Genomic DNA, 23265 nt, shown 5'->3' with positions numbered 1-23265 from the left:
TGTATAGTTAGGCATAGGTGAGGTTAGGTGTTTAGGTTTTGTTGGCGATTATCTGTATTTGAAGTACGTGGGTGAAGCATTTACAGCAACCCGTCCTCGACTCAAGTCCATTACACTCAGCGGTCAACCCCACAGACGCATTTATAAATTTTAACATGCTGTTCATTCAAAACGGGAATTTCCTCAAGTATAAATTAATATTATAAAATATTAGCATATTGTGTATATATAGGCATAGGATAGGTTAGGTCAGGTGTTTAGGTTCTGTTGGCGATTATTGGTATTTGTAGTACGTGGGTGAAGCATTTACAGCGTTGTGATTCGAACCAAATTCGTCAGTGAAGCACTTGTTCCGGATATGTTCGAACGTCAGCAGTTGTGAGTCGTGTGTAAACCGCTCTTCATTCATAAAAATGGGGTTTGGCGGGTGGATGGAATCCCTTTTAGGTCTTTGTTTGGAGGACGGGCTGCATTTACAGCATTGTGGTTCGAACAAAATTCGTCAGTGAAGCACTTGTTCCGGCAGTGTTCGAACGAAATGAGTTGTGAGTCGTGTGTAAACCGTTTTTCATTCATAAAAAGGGTGAATGGAATCACTTTTGGGGCTTTGTTTGGAGGACGGGCTAGCATTTACAGCGTTATAGTTCAAACAAAAGTCGTCAGTGAAGCACTTATTCGAGATGAATTCAGACTATCAGTTTTTAATTCATATACTAACAAGTTATCATTCACCAGCCCGTCCTCCAAACAAAGACCCAAAAGTGATTCCATGCACCCGCCAAACCCCCTGTTTATGAATGAAAAACGGTTTACACACGACTCACAACTGATTTCGTTCGAACACTTCCGGAACAAGTGCTTCATTGACGAATTTTGTTCGAACCACAACGCTGTAAATGCTTCACCCACATACTACAAATACAAATAATCGCCAACGCAACCTAAACGCCTAACCTAACTTAACCTATTCCTATATATATGCAGAAAATTATAATATTTTATAATATTATTTTATATTTGAAAAAATTTCCGTTTTGAATAGACAGCATGTACAAATTTATGAATGCGTCTGTGGGGTCGACTGCTGGATCTGTGTTAGGAGGATGGGCTGGTTAAAATTGATGAAGGCTTCTTTAGGGTCGACTACTAGATAGAATGGACTTGGTCTGAGGACGAGTTGCATAAACAAGGGGATTGGCAGGTGTATGGAATGGAAATTGGCCGTTGTTTATGAGCACGGGCTGTCTTATCTCTGTATAGAAAACACGTGCTCTCATTCCATGTGGTATTCCACCACCCAGTTATCATATAGGTGGTCGTGCACTTGACCACAGCGAGACTTACAGGTACTTTGGTGCCCCCAATAACGACCCGGGGTACCTTTCTTCTCACAAGAGTAGAGATTAAAGCCCTTACGGGCCCTTGTTGGTGTCAATCATAAAATTAGCGTGAGACTTTCAAGAATGTTCTATATATAATTTTTCCACTCTGTGATTGACTACAATGCTCTACAAATCACACTGTATATAGAGAAAGAGCTGAAATCCCTTGAAATTTTGCAAAATGAAGCTATGCGAGTTATCACTGGTGCTCCAAAGTCCACGAGAATAGTTATTATTAGAGCTGAGTTCAAATTATCTACCTTAAGTGGATTTTTTTTCCATTTGCACAGTTTTCGCCATGACTGTATTGAATAAATGTCGGTAACACATGAAATTTCAAATTGATGTGCTGCACTCAAGTGAGGTCTATAGAAGGAAATGGAAATTTGGTTTCTATTTTGGCATTAAAAGGGCAGCTTTAACTCCATTAAAATATTAAACATGTACCCTATTCAATTAATGATCAATCAACTAATTATTCCATGGGATAATTGGACTTTATCGGTAGATATCGGGAGTGCTCGCCTGGCCACAGGCGGAGGTGGACGTGCTGGTGTTAGCTCCAGGTTCCCTAGCCCCATGAGGGGGAGGGGGAACCGTGAGATTCCCGAGGGGCCCAGGGACTGTGCTGGCCAGTGGTATGGGAAGGCCAGCACGGTATGGGGAGCTGGCCTCTGCCCTCTGTCGTATGGAAGGGTTCTGTTGGATTGGAATTCTCTAACCACACTTCTTATCCAGCTGTGGAGGTGGTTACTTTGGACCTTTTGCGTATTCCAGTGGCGGACGTGTGTGGTGTGCAGCTGATTTCTGGGCGATGAGCTGTGGTGAAATTTTGCTCCTCAGCTGTTTACCGCAATATTGTAGAGCATTGTGATGGGCACTCCTTAACACTCCCTGATGGTGGTGGGTCTGTGACTGTGTCTGACTGTTGTGGTGTGATGATGTATGTGGCAGAGCATCGAGCGCCTTTTGAGTTCCCCGAGGATATCCTTTGTTAGAACTTTGCCAGGTTTGGGCGAGTGCTGCACATGATGACGAACGTCGTCTCCTTCGGAAGGTGTAAGGGTGTCCCGAGAGGGACGTGCACTTTGGCAATGCGCCCTAAGAGCCCTATTCTGTCATCGGTCATGCTACTGATCTTTTCTGTCCATGTGTTCTATGCGGGCCAGCCCCGGACTTGTTTCCGTTGCGGACTGTCAGGGCATCAGTCTGCAGATTGTGGGGCTTGCAGTATTCAGCCTGTAAACCTCTTCAAGGGAGGAAGACTTTTTCTCCGCTGGAGGACCTGGATGCATCTCTGTGTGATGTGGACGAAGGTGATGTCTCCCGCCCGGTGGCTGCTCTGGTGATTGCCCCAGTGCCTGCAGCCCGCCAAGCTGGCGATGTGGGTATTCTGCCCTTAGGCTGTACTATTCTGACCCCGACGCCAGCTCCTCTGCCTCCCGCCTGCCGTGTCTTCGGTTGCCGTGTCTTCAGAGCTTGTGCTAATGGATGTGCACGCGGAGCGGTCTTCGGTGGTGTGTGGTCCGATTTCCCTGGTCGTTGAAGCTGTGGTGTTACGGGATCATGCTGTATGTGGTCTTGGACATTCTCCCGGGGGTTCAGCTGAGGTGCCTCCTGGGGGGCCCAACAGTTTCGATGACCTGCTCCCGGTCTCCAAGCGGTCACGGAGCACCCTCAGTTGGTCTCCCCATCGTTGTGTGGCCTGGGCAGACGTGAATAGGCACTCCGAGGGCCACCCCCTTGTGCATCCCCCACCTGCACGGCTGTGCCCTGTGTTGCAGCCACTCCCTGTGCAGCTGCCTCCTGTGCAACTGCCCCCTGTGGAGGAGACCCCCATGCTGGTTGTGCCAGAGTTTATGTATCGCCCCCAACGGTTATGCGAGGGCGTTCCCCCGTCTAAGGAGGAGTGGGATCTGTGGGATGCCTACCTTGAGAAATATCCTCGTGTTAACTTTCTGGATAAATATGTTGATACCTATTGATTTGTCTGTGTTAATCTTTTTATCTGCTTTGCTGTGCTGTAGTTTTGTTGTGCTATGGCGCTTTGGTGCCTTTTTTGTGTAACTTTTTATATTCGTTTGTACCACCGTTCTTATGTTAATATACTCAAAACTTGTAGTGTTTGGGATTTGTTTTTCCTTAGCGTACCTAGTTCCTTCTGAGACGGCGGGTTTGTTTTGGTTTTTATTTTATTTTGGTTTTATGTTTTTCCATATTTTATATTTTAGTTATGGTTTGTTTTTATTATTGTTTTGTATCCTTGTGTATTCTGTCTGTATTTTGTAGTTTTTTTTACATTTTCATGCTTTGTTATTGTGTCACTTAGTGCTTATGTTCTGGTCTTGTCCTTAGTTGTGCTGGTGCCTCGGCACCCTTTTTTTTCTTGTATATTGTATATTGTGAATTCCATTATAAATTAATTTTCAGCTGTATTGCTTTGTGTGCAATGTTTTCTGTGATAATTGTTGTTCTATGTTCTTGGTCTGTGCTATGTTACTTTGTATGTCGGTGCCTTTTATGGTGTCTTTACTTTTGTTTTACAAATAAAAAGAAAAAATCCGTAGATTTCATAAACGTATCCAAGAGAGATAGTGTACACAGTTGTACACAGATAGCCTGGAAGAACGAGTCTACTTGATGAGAGTTATTATGCTTTCCAGGCCAGAAATTAAGCGGTCAGTGAGAGAAATATATTCATAAGCGTTTTAATAATACAGGCATAGAATGAGCATCTTTTCAATGTTACTGGAAATAGGATGTCGACAGTTTGTGATGCTAGCGGTCACAGTAACGCCATTTGAGTGGCCGCAGTCAGAGGTAGACGTGTGTTCCAGTGTCCCAGGAATATTGAAGAATACGGCCCTGAATGAAGTGTTTGAGTGCTGGCTACAGTGCATGACTGTTGAGGAAGCTGCCAAGGGCATGACACACGTAACTTATATATTTGAATTTGGTATTTGTGAGGATTTGGAGACGACCTCTAGCCTAGAGATGGTCGTGCCTGTGTGGAACTCTAAATCATTGTGTCCTCAGGTGGAGGAGGATAAGCAGGTGACTTTGTGTAGAACCTGCCAGGCGATTGTGTGAGATCAAGTCAGGAGCAGAAGAGCTGTGTGAGCTCATTGTGTGAGGGAGACATTAAGTGACTTTGTTGGACGTCTGAGAGGATGACATTTTTTGGAGCACCAGAGTTGAGCGCCCCCAAGCTACAAATTCTGCAGTAAGCTCATTTGTCAGTTGTTACAGTGCTTGTCCATGACTGATCGTGTGCCCAGGGATCATGGCAAGTGTATATACATGTAGGATATATATTTTATTGTGTCAGTGAGCTAAAATAAGCAGATAGAGAAAAGAGAAAAGAGAACATGCTAGAGGGAGGAGTGTTATATCCTCTCTCGAAGGAGGTCAATGAGCGACAGAGGGGCAGATGCCCCCAGCTTCGTGACCAAGACAGATCCAAACGTCGTGTCAAGACATGTTTCCAGTATGGACTCGCCCAAGGATGGGGGAGTACCCACCACAGATGGGCCGACGTGAAGCGGCGTCAGAGGGCGAAATTTAGTCCTGGCATATAAGTTTACTAGATATGTTTTGTTAGGAAAGCATTTTATTGGCATGGTAATGGAATTGCAGGTTTGTCTGGGAAGAAGTTAATGGAGGAACTTCGAGGCTGGAGAAGAAGGTATGCTGAACTCTAAGGTAGAGCAGAACTCAATGGTGTGGAATTGAACTTCAAGCAGTGTAGAGGAGCTACACGTTTCTTTGTGGAGCTTGTGGAGGAGTTTCACTGATGTTGGAGTAGGACTTCATTTGCAGCAGATTGGGAGAACTGCAGAAGTACCTTACCATATTTTGGAGGACCTAGATATATGCATTGGTAGTGAGCCTCTTGGAGCAGAACAGAGGATCATGTGAACACATTAATGTATGTGAGGAGTGCTTAAGTGATTATTGGCATGTAAGACGCAGTGTAAGGGTGAGAGAATTATTTCCTTTTTGTTGGGGATATTATGTAGATGTTCCAGGTATTTCAGCCCCAAGCAGAGATTCATATTCCTTTATGATTGAAGATATATTATTGTGGTGTCATGTATTTCAACCCGAAGCAGGGAGGAGATCGTAGATTGTAAGCCAAGAGTTGTGCAACAACCTGATGTAGATCCAATCTCCGTGGTGTAGTGGTAAGACACTTGCCTGGCGTTCCGCGAGCGCTCGCAAAAATCCGGGGAGGATTTACTAAGCGCAAATCCTTAACTGTAGCCTCTGTTTAACTCAACATTAAAATGAGTACTTGGTTGTAAAAACGATTCTTCGCGGCGGGGATCGTATTCCAGGGACCTGCCCGAAACGCTACGAGTACTAGTGGCTGTACAAGAATGTAACAACTTTCGTATATATCAAAAAAAAAAAAAAGATAGTTGATGAAGTTAGGATGTGATATGAGAGTGCTACCGGTTTGTAGCAGTTTACAGTGTTGTGTGGTAACATTGTATTATATATCTTTTGTTGTGTACGTTTTAATATATTAAATGTTTGTTAACAGCTGGTCTTTGCTCTTCTCCTGTAGAGGTTCCCGGAAAGTGTGTGTGTGAGAGAGAGAAAGGGTCACGGTTGCCGACAGAATGACAGTGGACAATAATTCACTAAAGGGTGATTTAGAAGATCATCTCAAACAAGGAGAGAACGGGGGAGTCACAGCGGCTCGAGTAGGGTGTGTACTCAAGACAACAAGCCAGTTTTGGAGCCACACCTCATAATAATGGTGACGCTCTACCCCTCTCCAAGATAAAGAAGCCTACAGGGTGATCTCCCAGGTAAATTGCAAGCACTCCAGTGTCCATTGTCGGAAATTTCTGACACCCCAAATACTAACACCTAGTACGATGAGATAAATTTATTGTGCTCGGAAATTAAATTTACTAACATTACTAACAAGTAGCGTCGTGTGGCCACATTCTTCCTACTATCCATGGCCACTGTTACATCAGCCGCCCACTTCCCATGAGAACAAACTATTTATATAAATCGAATTAAACCCAGTCTAACCTTTGTTTAATTTGCTAGGTAATTTGGACTGGAAATTGATTTAATTCATTAGGACAAATTATCCCCCCGTTTCTACCTTCAGGTACTATTAGGTAATGCACTAATAGGTAAGCACTAATAGGTAAGACACTAATAGGTAAGTACTAGTAGGTAAGGCACTAATAGGTAAGCACCAGTAGATAAGGTACATACAGGTGAGTACTATTAGGTAAGGCACTAATAGGTAAACACTAATAGGTAAGACACTAATAGGTAAGCACTAGTAGGTAAGGCACTAATAGGTAAGTACTATTAAGTAAGGCAATAATAGATAAGCACTAGTAGGTAAGGCACTAATAGGTAAGCACTAGTTGGTAAGCACTAATAGGTAAGGCACTAATAGGTAAGTCCCACTTCCACTCACCACTTCCATCATATTACCTTACCCCCCCCCCCCCACTTAGTCTCACATAGGTAAGGCAGTAATTACTAAAGCAGTAATTGGTACCGAAGTAATTGGTACCGCAGTAATTGGTACCGCAGTAATAGGAAAGGTAGTAACATATAATGTTGTAATAGGTAAGTCACTAATAGTTAAGGCACTAACGTATAGGGCATCAGAAGGTAAGGTTGTTATAGTTAAATCACTAATTGGTAAGGAACAAATAGGTAAGGCAGCAATAGGCATGGTGCTAATAGGCAAGGCAGTAATAGGTAAAGAATAACATGTAATGCGGTAATAGGTAAGACATTAATAGTTAACACAGTAGTAGGTATGGTAGAAATAGGTAAGGCAGTACTAGGTACGGCGCTAATAGGCAAGGCAGTAATAGGTAGGTAAGGCAGTAATAGGGAGGCAGCTCCCAGCTCACCACCACCTTATCTTACCAACAATCACTCCTGACAAGTTGGGAAGTTCTGGGGTCGTGTCATTATCTGTAGCTGCTGGAGATGCACGTAGTCGCCTTTGACATCTGGCGTCCAGTACCATGTCCCCAAGTAACTATGGAGATCGGTGGGATACAAATAACTGCACCGACTGTACCACCACCCGCCTCGGTGGTCCTCGTCCTGAGCACAGGACCCACCTGTGGAGGGAGACACCACACATATGCATTACAGAGTTTAGTGTCATGTCCACATGTTTACACACCTGCACGCACACGCACACCCACACGCGCACAAACGCAAACTGGCACTCAAACAATAGCATACACTCCCTGACCCTCACCCACTCAATGAGAGTGGGTGAAGGTCAGGGAGTGGGTGAGGGTCAGGGAGTGGGTGAGGGTCAGGGAGTTGGTGAGGGTCAGGGAGTGGGTGAGGGTCACGGAGTGGGTGAGGGTCGGAGAGTTGGTGAGGATCAGGGAGTGGGTGAGGGTCAGGGACTGGGTGACGGTCACGGAGCGACTGAGGGTCAGGGAGTGGGTGAGGATCAGGGAGTGGGTGACGGTCACGGAGCGACTGAGGGTCATGGAGTTGCTGAGGGTCAGGGAGTGAGGGACACGGAGTGGGTGAGCGTCAGGGAGTGAGTGAGGGTCACGGAATGGGTGAGGGTCAGGGAGTGGGTGAGGGTCAGGGAGTGGATGTAGGGTCAGGGAGTGGGTGAGGGTCAGGGAGTGGGTGAGGTTCACGGAGCGACTGAGGGTCAGGGAGTTGCTGAGGGTCAGGGAGTGGGTGTGGGGTCAGGGAGTGGGTGAGGGTCAGGGAGTAGGTGAGGGTCACGGAGCGACTGAGGGTCAGGGAGTTGCTGAGGGTCAGGGAGTGGGTGTGGGGTCAGGGAGTGGGTGAGGGTCAGGGAGTGGGTGAGAGTCAGGGAGTAGGTGAGATTCAGGGAGTGGGTGAGGGTCAGAGAGTGGGTGAGAGTCAGGGAGTGGGTGAGGGTCAGGGAGTTGGTGAGGGTCAGGGAGTGGGTGAGGGTCAGGGAGTGGGTGTGGGGTCAGGGAGTGGGTGAGGGTCAGGGAGTGGGTGAGGGTCAGGGAGTGGGAGAGGGTCAAGGAGTGGGCAGGGGTCAGGGAGTGGGTGAGGGTCAGGGAGTGGGTGAGGGTCAGGGAGTGGGTGAGGGACAGGGAGTGAGTGAGGGTCAGGGAGTGGATGAGGGTCAGGGAGTGAGTGACGGTCAAGGAGTGGGTGAGGGTCAGGGAGTGGGTGAGGGTCAGGGAGTGGGTGAGGGTCAGGGAGTGGGTGAGGGTCAGGGAGTGGATGACGGTCAGGGAGTGAGTGAGGGTCAAAGAGTGGGTGAGGGTCAGGGAGTGGGTGAGGGTCAGGGAGTGGGTGACGGTCAGGGAGTGAGTGAGGGTCAAGGAGTGGGTGAGGGTCAGGGAGTGGGTGAGGGTCAGGGAGTGGGTGAGGGTCAGGGAGTTGGTGAAGGTCAGGGAGTGGGTGAGGGTCAGAGAGTGGGCGGGGGTCAGGGAGTGGGAGCGAGTCAAGGAGTGGGTGAGGGTTAGGGAGTGAGTGAGGGTCAGGGAGTTGGTGAGGGTCAAGGAGTGGATGAGGGTCAGGGAGTGGGTGAGGGTCAGGGAGTGGGTGAGGGTCAGGGAGTGGGTGAGGGTCAGGGAGCGGGTGAGAGTCAGGGAGTGGGTGAGGGTCAGGGACTGGGTGACGGTCACGGAGCGACTGAGGGTCAGGGAGTGGGTGAGGATCAGGGAGTGGGTGACGGTCACGGAGCGACTGAGGGTCATGGAGTTGCTGAGGGTCAGGGAGTGAGGGACACGGAGTGGGTGAGCGTCAGGGAGTGAGTGAGGGTCACGGAATGGGTGAGGGTCAGGGAGTGGGTGAGGGTCAGGGAGTGGATGTAGGGTCAGGGAGTGGGTGAGGGTCAGGGAGTGGGTGAGGTTCACGGAGCGACTGAGGGTCAGGGAGTTGCTGAGGGTCAGGGAGTGGGTGTGGGGTCAGGGAGTGGGTGAGGGTCAGGGAGTAGGTGAGGGTCACGGAGCGACTGAGGGTCAGGGAGTTGCTGAGGGTCAGGGAGTGGGTGTGGGGTCAGGGAGTGGGTGAGGGTCAGGGAGTGGGTGAGAGTCAGGGAGTAGGTGAGATTCAGGGAGTGGGTGAGGGTCAGAGAGTGGGTGAGAGTCAGGGAGTGGGTGAGGGTCAGGGAGTTGGTGAGGGTCAGGGAGTGGGTGAGGGTCAGGGAGTGGGTGTGGGGTCAGGGAGTGGGTGAGGGTCAGGGAGTGGGTGAGGGTCAGGGAGTGGGAGAGGGTCAAGGAGTGGGCAGGGGTCAGGGAGTGGGTGAGGGTCAGGGAGTGGGTGAGGGTCAGGGAGTGGGTGAGGGACAGGGAGTGAGTGAGGGTCAGGGAGTGGATGAGGGTCAGGGAGTGAGTGACGGTCAAGGAGTGGGTGAGGGTCAGGGAGTGGGTGAGGGTCAGGGAGTGGGTGAGGGTCAGGGAGTGGGTGAGGGTCAGGGAGTGGATGACGGTCAGGGAGTGAGTGAGGGTCAAAGAGTGGGTGAGGGTCAGGGAGTGGGTGAGGGTCAGGGAGTGGGTGACGGTCAGGGAGTGAGTGAGGGTCAAGGAGTGGGTGAGGGTCAGTGAGTGGGTGAGGGTCAGGGAGTGGGTGAGGGTCAGGGAGTTGGTGAAGGTCAGGGAGTGGGTGAGGGTCAGAGAGTGGGCGGGGGTCAGGGAGTGGGAGCGAGTCAAGGAGTGGGTGAGGGTTAGGGAGTGAGTGAGGGTCAGGGAGTTGGTGAGGGTCAAGGAGTGGATGAGGGTCAGGGAGTGGGTGAGGGTCAGGGAGTGGGTGAGGGTCAGGGAGTGGGTGAGGGTCAGGGAGCGGGTGAGAGTCAGGGAGTGGGTGAGGGTCACAGAGTGGGAGTGGGTGAGGGGTCAGGGAGTGGGTAAGGGTCAGGGAGCGGGTGTGGGGTCAGGGAGTGGGTGAGGGTCAGGGAGTGGGTGAGGGTCAGAGAGTGGGTGAGAGTCAAGAAGTGGGTGAGGGTCAGGGAGTGGGTGAGGGTCAGGGAGTGGGTGTGGGTCAGGGAGTGGGTGAGGATCAGGAAGTGGGTGAAGGTCAGGGAGTGGGTGAGGGTCAAAGAGTGGGTGAGGGTCAGTGAGTGGGTGAAGGTGCAAAGAGTGGGTGAGGGTCAGGGAGTGGGTGAGGGTCACGGACTGGGCGAGGGTCAGAGAGTGGGTGAGGGTCAGGGAGTGGGTGAGGGTCAGGGAGTGGATGGGGGTAAGGGAGTGGATGGGGGTAAGGGAGTGGGTGAGGGTCAGGGAGTGAGCGGGGGTCAGGGAGTGAGTGAAGGTCAGGGACTGGGTGAGGGGTCAGGGAGTGGGTGAGGGGTCAGGGAGTGGGTGAGGGTCAGGGAGTGGGTGAGGGTCAGGGAGTGGGTGAGGGTCAGGGATTGGATGAGGGTCAGGGAGTGGGTGAGGGTCAGGGAGTGGGTGAGGGGTCAGGGAGTGGGTGAGGGTCAGGGAGTGGGTGAGGGTCAGGGATTGGATGAGGGTCAGGGAGTGGGTGAGGGTCAGGGAGTGGGTGAGGGGTCAGGGAGTGGGTGAGGGTCAGGGAGTGGGTGAGGGTCAGGGAGTGGGTGAGGGTTAAGGAAGTGGGTGAAGGTCAGGGAGTGGGTGAGGGTCAGGGAGTGGATTAGGGGTCAGGGAGTGGGTGAGGGTCAGGGAGTGGGTGAGGGTCAGCGAGTGGATGAGGGTCAGGGAGTGGGTGAGGGTCAGGGAGTGGGTGAGGGTCAGGGAGTGGGTGAAGGTCAGGGAGTGGGTGAGGGTCAGGGAGTGGTTGAGGGGTCAGGGAGTGGGTGAGGGTCAGGGAGTGGGTGAGGGTCAGGGAGTGGATGAGGGTCAGGGAGTGGGTGAGGGTCAGGGAGTGGGTGAGGGGTCAGGGAGTGGGTGAGGGTCAGGGAGTGTTTGAGGGGTCAGGGAATGGGTGAAGGTCAGGGAGTGGGTGAGGGTCAGGGAGTGGATGAGGGGTCAGGGAGTGGGTGAGGGGTCAGGGAGTGGGTGAGGGTCAGGGAGTGGGTGAGGGTCAGGGAGTGGGTGAAGGTCAAGGTGTGGATGAGGGTCAGGGAGTGGGTGAGGGTCAGGGAGTTGGTAAGGGACAGGGAGTGGGTAAGGGTCAGAGAGTGGGCGGGGGTCAGGGAGTGGGAGCGGGTCAAGGAGTGGGTGAGGGTCAGGGAGTGAGTGAGGGTCAGGGAGTTGGTGAGGGTCAAGGAGTGGATGAGGGTCAGGGAGTGGGTGAGGGTCAGGGAGTGGGTGAGGGTCAGGGAGTGGGTGAGGGTAAGGAAGCGGGTGAGAGTCAGGGAGTGGGTGAGGGTTACAGAGTGGGAGTGGGTGAGGGTCAGGGAGTGGGTGAGCGTCAGGGAGTGGGTGAGGGTCAGGAAGTGGGTGAGGGTCAGGGAGTGGGTGAGGGTAAGGGAGCGGGTGAGGGTCAGGGAGTAGGTGAGGGTCAGGGAGTGGGTGAGGGTCAGGGACTGGGCGAGGGTCAGAGAGTGGGTGAGGGTCAATGAGTGGGTGAGGGTCAGGGAGTGGATGGGGGTAAGGGAGTGGGTGAGGGTAAGGGAGTGAGCGGGGGTCAGGGAGTGGGTGAAGGTCAGGGAGTGGGTGAGGGTCAGGGAGTGGGTGAGGGTCAGGGAGTGGGTGAGGGGTCAGGGAGTGGGTGAAGGTCAGGGAGTGGGTGAGGGTCAGGAAGTGGGTGAGGGTCAGGGAGTGGGTGAGGGTCAGGGATTGGATGAGGGTCAGGGAGTAGGTGAGGGTCAGGGAGTGGGTGAGGGGTCAGGGAGTGGGTGAGGGTCAAAGAGTGGGTGAGGGTCAGGGAGTGGGTGAGGGTCAGCGAGTGGGTGAGGGTCAGGGAGTGGGTGAGGGGTCAGCGAGTGGGTGAGGGTCAGGGAGTGGGTGAGGGGTCAGGGAGTGGGTGAGGGTCAGGGAGTGTTTGAGGGGTCAGGGAGTGGGTGAAGGTCAAAGAGTGGGTGAAGGTCAGGGAGTGGGTGAGGGTCAGGGAGTGGATTAGGGGTCAGGGAGTGGGTGAGGGTCAGCGAGTGGGTGAGGGTCAGGGAGTGGGTGAGGGGTCAGGGAGTGGGTGAGGGTCAGGGAGTGTTTGAGGGGTCAGGGAGTGGGTGAAGGTCATGGAGTGGGTGAGGGTCAGGGAGTGGATGAGGGGTCAGGGAGTGGGTGAGGGGTCAGGGAGTGGGTGAGGGTCAGGGAGTGGGTGAGGGTCAGCGAGTGGGTGAGGGTCAGGGAGTGGGTGAGGGTCAGGGAGTAGGTGAGGGTCAGGGAGTGGGTGAAGGTCAAGGTGTGGATGAGGGTCAGGGAGAGGGTGAGGGTCAGGGAGTGGGTGAGGGTCAGGGAGGGGGTGAGGGTCAGGGAGTGGGTGATGGTCAGTGAGTGGGTGAGGGTCAGGGAGTGGGTGAGGTTCAGGGAGTGGGTGAGGGTCAGGGACTGGGCGAGGGTCAGAGAGTGGGTGAGGGTCAGGGAGTGGGTGAGGGTCAGGGAGTGGATAGGGGTAAGGGAGTAGGTGAGGGTCAGGGAGTGGGCGGGAGTCAGGGAGTGGGTGAGGGTCAGGGAGTGGGTGAGGGTCAGGGAGTGAGTGAGGGTCAGGGAGTAGGTGAGAGGTCAGGGAGTGGGTGAGGGTCAGGGAGTGGGTGAGGGTCAGGGAGTGGGTGAGGGGTCAGGGAGTGGGTGAGGGTCAGGGAGTGGGGTGAGGGTTAGGGAGTGGGTGAGGGTCAATGAGTGGGTGAGGGTCAGGGAGTGGGTGAAGGTCAGGGAGTGGGTGAAGGTCAGGGAGTGGGTGAGGGTCAGGGAGCGAGTGAGGGTCAGAGAGTGGGTGAGGGTGAGGGTGAGTGAGTGGGTGAGGGTCAGAGAGTGGGTGAAGGTCAGGGAGTGGGTGAGGGTCAGGGAGTGGGTGAGGGTCAGGGAGTGGATGAGAGTCAAAGAGTGGGTGAGGGATCAGAGAGTGGGTGAGGGTCAGGGAGTGGGGTGAGGGTCAGGGAGTAGGTGAGATTCAGGGAGTGGGTGAGGGTCAGAGAGTGGGTGAGAGTCAGGGAGTGGGTGAGGGTCAGGGAGTTGGTGAGGGTCAGGGAGTGGGTGAGGATCAGGGAGTGGGCAGGGGTCAGGGAGTGAGTGAGGGTCAGGGAGTGGGTGAGGGTCAGGGAGTGGGTGAGGGTCAGGGAGTGAGTGAGGGTCAGGGAGTGGATGCGGGTCAGGGAGTGAGTGAGGGTCAAGGAGTGGGTGAGAGTCAGGGAGTGGGTGAGGGTCAGGGAGTGGGTGAGGGTCAGGGAGTGGGTGAGGGTCAGGGAGTGGGTGACGGGCAGGGAGTGAGTGAGGGTCAAGGAGTGGGTGAGGGTCAGGGAGTGGGTGAGGGTCAGGGAGTGGGTGAGGGTCAGGGAGTTGGTGAGGGGTCAGGGAGTGGGTGAGGGTCAGAGAGTGGGCGGGGTTCAGGGAGTGGAAGCGGGTCAGGGAGTGGGAGCGAGACAAGGAGTGGGTGAGGGTCAGGGAGTGAGTGAGGGTCAGGGAGATGGTGAGGGTCAAGGAGTGGATGAGGGTCAGGGAGTGGGTGAGGGTCAGGGAGTGGGTGAGGGTCCGGGAGTGGGTGAGGGTAAGGGAGCGGGTGAGAGTCAGGGAGTGGGTGAGGGTTACAGAGTGGGAGTGGGTGAGGGTTACAGAGTGGGAGTGGGTGAGGGTCAGGGAGTGGGTGAGGGTCAGGGAGTGGGTGAGGGTCAGGGAGTGGGTGAGGGTCAGGGAGTGGGTGAGGGTCAGGGAGTGGGTGAGGGTCAGGGAGTGGGTGAGGGTAAGGGAGCGGGTGAGAGTCAGGGAGTGGGTGAGGGTCACAGAGTGGGAGTGGGTGAGGGGTCAGGAAGTGGGTGAGGGTCAGGGAGTGGGTGTGGGGTCAGGGAGTAGGTGAGGGTCAGGGAGTGGGTGAGGGTCAGAGAGTGGGTGAGAGTCAGGGAGTGGGTGAGGGTCAGGGAGTGGGTGAGGGTCAGGGAGTGGGTGTGGGTCAGGGAGTGGGTGAGGATCAGGAAGTGGGTGAAGGTCAGGGAGTGGGTGAGGGTCAAAGAGTGGGTGAGGGTCAGGGAGTGGGTGAGGGTCAGTGAGTGGGTGAAGGTGCAAAGAGTTGGTGAGGGTCAGGGAGTGGGTGAGGGTCAGGGAGTGGGTGAGGGTCAGGGACTGGGCGAGGGTCAGAGAGTGGGTGAGGGTCAAGGAGTGGGAGAGGGTCAGGGAGTGGATAGGGGTAAGGGAGTGGGTGAGGGTCAGGGAGTTGGCGGGGGTCAGGGAATGAGTGAAGGTCAGGGAGTGGGTGAGGGTCAGGGAGTGGGTGAGGGGTCAGGGAGTGGGTGAGGGTCAGGGTGTGAGTGAGGGTCAGGGAGTGGGTGACGGTCAGTGAGTGAGTGAAGGTCAAGGAGTGGGTGAGGGTCAGGTAGTGGGTGAGGGTCAGAGAGTGGGCGGGGGTCAGGGAGTGGGAGCGGGTCAGGGAGTGGGAGCGGGTCAAGGAGTGGGTGAGGGTCAGGGAGTGAGTGAGGGTCAGGGAGTGGGTGAGGGTCAAGGAGTGGATGAGGGTCAGGGAGTGGGTGAGGGTCAGGGAGTGGGTGAGGGTCAGGGAGTGGGTGAGGGTAAGGGAGCGGGAAAGAGTCAGGGAGTGGGTGAGGGTTACAGAGTGGGAGTGGGTGAGGGTCAGGGAGTGGGTGAGGGTCAGGGAGTGGGTGAGGGTCAGGGAGTGGGTGAGGGGTCAGGGAGTGGGTGAGGGTCAGGGAGTGGGTGAGGGTTAGGGAGTGAGTGAGGGTCAGGGAGTAGGTGAGGGGTCAGGGAGTGGGTGAGGGTCAGGGAGTGGGTGAGGGTCAGGGAGTGGATGAGGGTCAAAGAGTGGGTGTGGGGTCAGGGAGTGGGTGAGGGTCAGGGAGTGGGTGAGGGTCAGGGAGTGGGTGAGGGTCAGGGAGTGGGTGAGGGTCAGGGAGTGGGTGACGGTCAGTGAGTGAGTGAAGGTCAAGGAGTGGGTGAGGGTCAGGTAGTGGGTGAGGGTCAGAGAGTGGGCGGGGGTCAGGGAGTGGGAGCGGGTCAGGGAGTGGGAGCGGGTCAAGGAGTGGGTGAGGGTCAGGGAGTGAGTGAGGGTCAGGGAGTTGGTGAGGGTCAAGGAGTGGATGAGGGTCAGGGAGTGGGTGAGGGTCAGGGAGTGGGTGAGGGTCAGGGAGTGGGTGAGGGTCAGGGAGTGGGTGAGGGTAAGGGAGCGGGAAAGAGTCAGGGAGTGGGTGAGGGTTACAGAGTGGGAGTGGGTGAGGGTCAGGGAGTGGGTGAGGGTCAGGGAGTGGGTGAGGGTCAGGGAGTGGGTGAGGGTAAGGGAGCGGGTGAGAGTCAGGGAGTGGGTGAGGGTCACAGAGTGGGAGTGGGTGAGGGGTCAGGGAGTGGGTGAGGGTCAGGGAGTGGGTGTGGGGTCAGGGAGTGGGTGAGGGTCAGGGAGTGGGTGAGGGTCAGAGAGTGGGTGAGAGTCAGGGAGTGGGTGAGGGTCAGGGAGTGGGTGAGGGTCAGGAAGTGGGTGTGGGTCAGGGAGTGGGTGAGGATCAGGAAGTGGGTGAAGGTCAGGGAGTGGGTGAGGGTCAAAGAGTGGGTGAGGGTCAGGGTGTGGGTGAGGGTCAGTGAGTGGGTGAAGGTGCAAAGAGTGGGTGAGGGTCAGGGAGTGGGTGAAGGTCAGGGAGTGGGTGAGGGTCAGGGAGTGGATGAGGGGTCAGGGAGTGGGTGAGGGTCAGGGAGTGGGTGAGGGTCAGCGAGTGGGTGAGGGTCAGGGAGTGGGTGAGGGTCAGGGAGTGTGTGAGGGTCAGGGAGTGGATGAAGGTCAGGGAGTGGGTGAGGGTCAGGGTGTGGATGAGGATCAGGGAGTGCGAGAGGGTCAGGGAGTGGGTGAGGGTCAGGGAGTGGGTGAGGGTCAGGGAGTGGGTGAGGTTCAGGGAGTGGGTGAGGGTCAGGGAGTGGGTGAGGGTCTGGGAGTGGGTGATGGTCAGGGAGTGGGTGAGAGTCAGGGAGTGGGTGAGGGTTAAGAAGTGGAAGAGGGTCAGGGAGAGGGTGAGGGGTCAGGGAGTGGGTGATGGTCAGGGAGTGGGTGAGGGTCAGGGAGTGAGTGAGGGTCAGGGAGTAGGTGAGGGGTCAGGGAGTGGGTGAGGGCCTGAGAGTGGGTGAAGGTCAGGGAGTGGGTGAGGGTCAGGGAGTGGGTGAGGGTCAGGGAGTGGATTAGAGTCAGGGAGTGGGTGAGGGGTCAGGGAGTGGGTGAGGGTCAGGGAGTGGGGTGAGGGTCAGGGAGTGGGTCAGGGACTGGGGTGAGGGTCAGGGAGTGGGTGAGGGTCAAAGAGTTGGTGAGGGTCAGGGAGTTGGTGAGGGTCAGGGAGTTGGTGAGGGTCAGGGAGTGGGTGAGGGGTCAGGGAGTGGGTGAGGGTCAGGGAGTGGGTGAGGGGTCAGGGAGTGGGTGAGGGTCAGGGAGTGGGTGAGGGTCAGGGAGTGGATGAGGGTCAGGGAGTGGGTGAGGGTCAGGGAGTGGGTGAGCTGTCAGGGAGTGGGTGAGGGTCAGGGATTGGGTGAGGGTCAGGGAGTGTTTGAGGGGTCAGGGAGTGGGTGAAGGTCAGGGAGTGGGTGAGGGTCAGGGAGTGGATGAGGGGTCAGGGAGTGGGTGAGGGTCAGGGAGTGGGTGAGGGTCAGCGAGTGGGTGAGGGTCAGGGAGTGGGTGAGGGTCAGGGAGTGGGTGAGGGTCAGGGAGTGGATGAAGGTCAGGGAGTGGGTGAGGGTCAGGGTGTGGATGAGGGTCAGGGAGTGCGAGAGGGTCAGGGAGTGGGTGAGGGTCAGGGAGTGGGTGAGGGTCAGGGAGTGGGTGAGGTTCAGGGAGTGGGTGAGGGTCAGGGAGCGGGTGAGGGTCTGGGAGTGGGTGAGGGTCAGGGAGTGGGTGAGGGTCAGGGAGTGGGTGAGGGTTAAGAAGTGGAAGAGGGTCAGGGAGAGGGTGAGGGGTCAGGGAGTGGGTGATGGTCAGGGAGTGGGTGAGGGTCAGGGAGTGAGTGAGGGTCAGGGAGTAGGTGAGGGGTCAGGGAGTGGGTGAGGGGTCAGGGAGTGGGTGAGGGTCAGGGAGTGGGTGAGGGTCAGGGAGTGGATGAGGGTCAAAGAGTGGGTGAGGGGTCAGGGAGTGGGTGAGTGTCAGGGAGTGGGGTGAGGGTTAGGGAGTGGGTGAGGGTCAAAGAGTGGGTGAGGGTCAGGGAGTGGGTGAAGGTCAGGGAGTGGGTGATGGTCAGGGAGTGGGTGAGGGTCAGGGAGCGAGTGAGGGTCAGAGAGTGGGTGAGGGTGAGGGTGACTGAGTGGGTGAGGGTCTGAGAGTGGGTGAAGGTCAGGGAGTGGGTGAGGGTCAGGGAGTGGGTGAGGGGTCAGGGAGTGGGTGATGGTCAGGGAGTGGGTGAGGGTCAGGGAGTGAGTGAGGGTCAGGGAGTAGGTGAGGGGTCAGGGAGTGGGTGAGGGTCAGGGAGTGGGTGAGGGTCAGGGAGTGGATGAGGGTCAAAGAGTGGGTGAGGGGTCAGGGAGTGGGTGAGGGTCAGGGAGTGGGGTGAGGGTTAGGGAGTGGGTGAGGGTCAAAGAGTGGGTGAGGGTCAGGGAGTGGGTGAAGGTCAGGGAGTGGGTGAAGGTCAGGGAGTGGGTGAGGGTCAGGGAGCGATTGAGGGTCAGAGAGTGGGTGAGGGTGAGGGTGAGTGAGTGGGTGAGGGTCTGAGAGTGGGTGAAGGTCAGGGAGTGGGTGAGGGTCAGGGAGTGGGTGAGGGTCAGGGAGTGGATTAGAGTCAGGGAGTGGGTGAGGGGTCAGGGAGTGGGTGAGGGTCAGGGAGTGGGGTGAGGGTCAGGGAGTGGGTCAGGGACTGGGGTGAGGGTCAGGGAGTGGGTGAGGGTCAAAGAGTTGGTGAGGGTCAGGGAGTTGGTGAGGGTCAGGGAGTTGGTGAGGGTCAGGGAGTGGGTGAGGGGTCAGGGAGTGGGTGAGGGTCAGGGAGTGGGTGAGGGGTCAGGGAGTGGGTGAGGGTCAGGGAGTGGGTGAGGGTCAGGGAGTGGATGAGGGTCAGGGAGTGGGTGAGGGTCAGGGAGTGGGTGAGCGGTCAGGGAGTGGGTGAGGGTCAGGGATTGGGTGAGGGTCAGGGAGTGTTTGAGGGGTCAGGGAGTGGGTGAAGGTCAGGGAGTGGGTGAGGGTCAGGGAGTGGATGAGGGGTCAGGGAGTGGGTGAGGGTCAGGGAGTGGGTGAGGGTCAGCGAGTGTGTGAGGGTCAGGGAGTGGGTGAGGGTCAGGGAGTGGGTGAGGGTCAGGGAGTGGATGAAGGTCAGGGAGTGGGTGAGGGTCAGGGTGTGGATGAGGGTCAGGGAGTGCGAGAGGGTCAGGGAGTGGGTGAGGGTCAGGGAGTGGGTGAGGGTCAGGGAGTGGGTGAGGTTCAGGGAGTGGGTGAGGGTCAGGGAGTGGGTGAGGGTCTGGGAGTGGGTGAGGGTCAGGGAGTGGGTGAGGGTCAGGGAGTGGGTGAGGGTTAAGAAGTGGAAGAGGGTCAGGGAGAGGGTGAGGGGTCAGGGAGTGGGTGATGGTCAGGGAGTGGGTGAGGGTCAGGGAGTGAGTGAGGGTCAGGGAGTAGGTGAGGGGTCAGGGAGTGGGTGAGGGTCAGGGAGTGGGTGAGGGTCAGGGAGTGGATGAGGGTCAAAGAGTGGGTGAGGGGTCAGGGAGTGGGTGAGTGTCAGGGAGTGGGGTGAGGGTTAGGGAGTGGGTGAGGGTCAAAGAGTGGGTGAGGGTCAGGGAGTGGGTGAAGGTCAGGGAGTGGGTGAAGGTCAGGGAGTGGGTGAGGGTCAGGGAGCGAGTGAGGGTCAGAGAGTGGGTGAGGGTGAGCGTGACTGAGTGGGTGAGGGTCTGAGAGTGGGTGAAGGTCAGGGAGTGGGTGAGGGTCAGGGAGTGGGTGAGGGTCAGGGAGTGGATTAGAATCAGGGAGTGGGTGAGGGGTCAGGGAGTGGGTGAGGGTCAGGGAGTGGGGTGAGGGTCAGGGAGTGGGTCAGGGACTGGGGTGAGGGTCAGGGAGTGGGTGAGGGTCAAAGAGTTGGTGAGGGTCAGGGAGTTGGTGAGGGTCAGGGAGTTGGTGAGGGTCAGGGAGTGGGTGAGGGGTCAGGGAGTGGGTGAGGGTCAGGGAGTGGGGTGAGGGTCAGGGAGTGGGTGAGGGTCAAAGAGTTGGTGAGGGTCAGTTAGTTGGTGAGGGTCAGGGAGTGGGTGAAGGTCAGGGAGTGGGTGAGGGTCAGGGAGCGAGTGAGGGTCAGAGAGTGGGTGAGGGTGAGGGTGAGGGTCAGGGAGTGAGTGAGTGTCAGGGAGTGAGTGAGTGAGCGTCCGGGAGCGGGTGAGGGTCAGGGATTTGATGTGGGTCAGGGAGTGGTCACCCACACCCTGACCCGCACCCACTCCCAAACCCTCACCCTCACCCTCACCCACACCCTGACCCTCACCTTGACCTTGACCCGCAGCCACTCCCTGACCCTGCAGAAATCAGCAGGGAACAGCTTCTGCGACATAATTACAGAAGAATTTGGATAACAAGAGCACAGACCAGGAATCACAGCCCTGGAAGTAAGGGGTCTATGAAAAAGGCAAAAATTACTGCACCTGTTGAAGGTGGCATCACCTACGAAATACTCCATGTACTGTGTGAGGTGGCTGGGAATCCACTACTCCACCTGTTTAAGAAATTATTCCTAAGTGGAGTGTTACCCACACAATGGAAACACACAATAATTCTTCCCATACCGAAGCCCTGATAATTACAGACCTATCAGTCTCATGTCATGCACATGCAAGATGCTTGAAAGGGTCATCCTAAACTGACTGTTGCACAAAGTAGGCAGGTTAACGGAGAGGGTCAATGGATTTGTTATAGGACGGAGCACAGCAAATTGTGTAGTTAATTACTTGGCTAATGACAGGGCTAGGTACTCAGTAAGTGTTGACATCAAAGGAGCCTTCGACAAAGCGCATGGGATTGCGATCCTGGTCGAGCTTGCATGCATGGGTGTCAAGGGGAGACTCATGAAATGGGTTGAAGATTACCTCACAGGGAGGAAAGCCAAGGTCTGCTTCAATGGAACAGTCTCAAGAACAATGAGTATGGAACTCGGGACACCCCTAGGCGGAGTCTTAAGCCCACACACTATTCAATGCACTTATGAACGCCATTACAAATATTAATTTTCCGGAAGGAACGCAACAAGTAGACGACATCATAATTCAGATTATGTCCTAATACAAGCACCCATATTGGGAAAAAATAAACAGTCCATTAAATTCCTTGGAAGGAAATGTATTGAGCTCGGTTTCACTCTCTCCACAAACAAGACGAAGGCATATTCCCATCACACGAGGGGGGGGGGGGGGGGGGGGCAAATGAAGAACTACAAATTAATAGTGTAACACTTGAATGGGTTGAACACTACAGGTACCTTGGAGTCATTGTCAGCTCTCACAAGGGGAATAAAGAGGAACTCAACCAACTCATAGGAACATGCAAAACTCGAATCAGAGCACTGAAAGCTATGACCTGGAATGGACATGGAGCCTCGATTGCCGAGCTTAAATTGATGTACAAAGCTATTTGAACTCTGTCATAGACTATGCCGCACCAGTCTCGTACTTCTACTCCAAAACGATATGAAAAAACTCGAAAGCATACAAAATGAAGCCGTGACAATCATTCTTGGAGTTCCAAGAACTGCAAAATCGTCTAATCTACGATAAGAGCTGTCCCTTTCAGGAGACATATTTTTCCAGCTCTCTCGTTCACTGGATGAAGTACGAAATTGCATGGTGCACCAGTGAAGTGCACCGTAATTCAACTTTCTTAATATAACTTTTCCACTGTCGTGTTGGGTGTCGTTGGACAGCCCGTGACATTTGCTAGCCATTGATGTCATTCTGATTGCTGTATCAGGTCTGTTAAGGAAATTACAGGAGGGAGTTTATTACAGGGAAATGTTTGTACAAGTCAAATGTAGAGAGGGAGGTTTGGGGGGTTAACGGCTATAGACTACACCCCCCTATCACGTGTCCACCTCGTGAGAGAGGGGGTAGCATCGTGAGGCAAGGTGCGCCATTGGCCAAGGCGCTTAGGCCTCAGGGATGCTGAACCGTGATTGGTCAAAATGCTGAGGGGTACCGCATGGTGTCCCGGGGCCGTTTTGGCGGCAAGAATTATTCTTACGAAGAACAATGCCATAGAAGGACGTACTTTCCTGTGCTAGGCCAAGCACCATGAAATACCGCCTGCAAAGTTACTAAAGTCACGCTTATCGTCGTGCTATCTTTCCGGGTGACGTTTGTAAGAATCCGGTATTTCAGAAAGGTGTTTCCAGCGATTTATGTGTGAACTTTGTCATCTAAGCCGCAATTGGACTGAGACAATTGGACTGTCATCTCAGAGCAATTGGACTGAGTGAGGCTGTTATTTAATTAATTAATAATCACTTTCATGCCCACGGCACGTGGATACACGTCGGGTTTATTTCTATCGCTTGTGTGGTCGTGTCGTACATTTACGGTCCTTTTTAAAATAATTGTAAAAAATCCAGCATAAATCCGATTTACTTGGGGTTTGTTTCAAACTGATTACCAACGTCTACAATGCAGACACAAATAGAGTTCATAAACGCAAACGAGTTCGTAGGCCAGATGGAACAACAGGACTATAGCAGGTTGTGGTGAACAAACCAAAGGCAATTGTTGACTACAATAAGTTCATGAAGGGTGTTGACCACTTTGATTAAATGGATAAAGTATTACCATTTCGCTAGGAAATGTCACAAGTGGACAAAGAAAATAACCTTTTATTTCCTGCAAATGGCTTTGCAAAGCACTTATGCATTGTACAAGGCCAACACAGATGACCGAAAGAAACTAACTCTGCTCCAGTTTCATGAGGTTGCTATTTGGGCTTTATTGAAATTTGACAAGGAAGAGTGGCCTGCAACAACAACACCATCTGCTCATTTAGTTCATGCTCCAGACATATTTTTTTTTTTATTATTTTTACTTATTTTATTATTTTTATTATTCTATTTTATAGTACTTATTTTTCTACAATCGTCTTTCCTTTGGTAAGTACACATAATTGTCCTAGGTTGTTGTAGTATTGTAGTCTATTTTCTTAGGAATATTTTGATACCCAAATGACAACTGTAGCACGAAAACTAAAGTAAGTATACACGAAACACCAGAAACTTGTTTTGCGGGTGTTGCGGGTGTGAGTTTGAGTGTCCAGAGCGGGTTCCAGGTGTGTGTTCGGCCGTCTCTACAGGTGTGACTTTCCAAGAATTGTAATTGATAGGCATATGTCTGTGTAGGGAATTTTTTTCCAAACACTATACAACAACAAAAAAAACGATGTGAAACAAGTATAAACTTGAAAAACATGAACAAAGTAAAAACTTTTTACGCTCATGGGTACAAACACGTGTAAGATTTTATTCGCCGCTAATTTATTTGACGCTCTGTTGACCAATTCTACCCATGTTTTTATAGAAGTTTTTATTGCGAACACATTGCTAGAAAAATGAAATACGTAGCTCGAGAAATAATGTCAGGACAGTGGAATAAGTATAAACTTTCAAAGTGCTGTATCACAACAGTGTCGTCGCTGCTGAAATCATGGCTAACACTTCGGCCACTTCCCACACTCGTGCGGGTCACCCCATTTCATAATTATACATTTATAGGCATATGTCTGGGTGGGGGATTTTATTGCGAGTTCAGTGATATCAAAATCAATGCTGTAGAATCACTGTGGAGCTGACAACAAACGAAAGAGTATGAACATTTACTTCCTGTTTGGGTGTCACGACGAGTCATCTTCGTGTTTATTTATTTCGTGGTGGGATAGGAAATGCTTTGGTGACATTTTATGCATATGATCTTGT

General features: G+C 54.0%; 1 protein-coding gene across 1 annotated transcript in view; it reads right to left on the bottom strand.

Moving 5' to 3' along the window:
- Positions 1–23265, bottom strand: part of LOC138364943 (techylectin-like protein) — a 164411-nt gene that overhangs the window by 32272 nt on the left and 108874 nt on the right. The window contains exon 3 of the mRNA XM_069325026.1: positions 7299–7498. Coding sequence (XP_069181127.1) covers positions 7305–7498 — 194 coding nt within the window. The 3' untranslated portion in view covers positions 7299–7304. The remainder of the gene's footprint in view (positions 1–7298; positions 7499–23265) is intronic.

The sequence above is a fragment of the Procambarus clarkii genome, chromosome 15 (genome assembly GCF_040958095.1).
Source record: "Procambarus clarkii isolate CNS0578487 chromosome 15, FALCON_Pclarkii_2.0, whole genome shotgun sequence".
NCBI lineage: Eukaryota > Metazoa > Arthropoda > Malacostraca > Decapoda > Cambaridae > Procambarus > Procambarus clarkii.
This window is presented reverse-complemented; position numbering and strand designations above follow the sequence as displayed.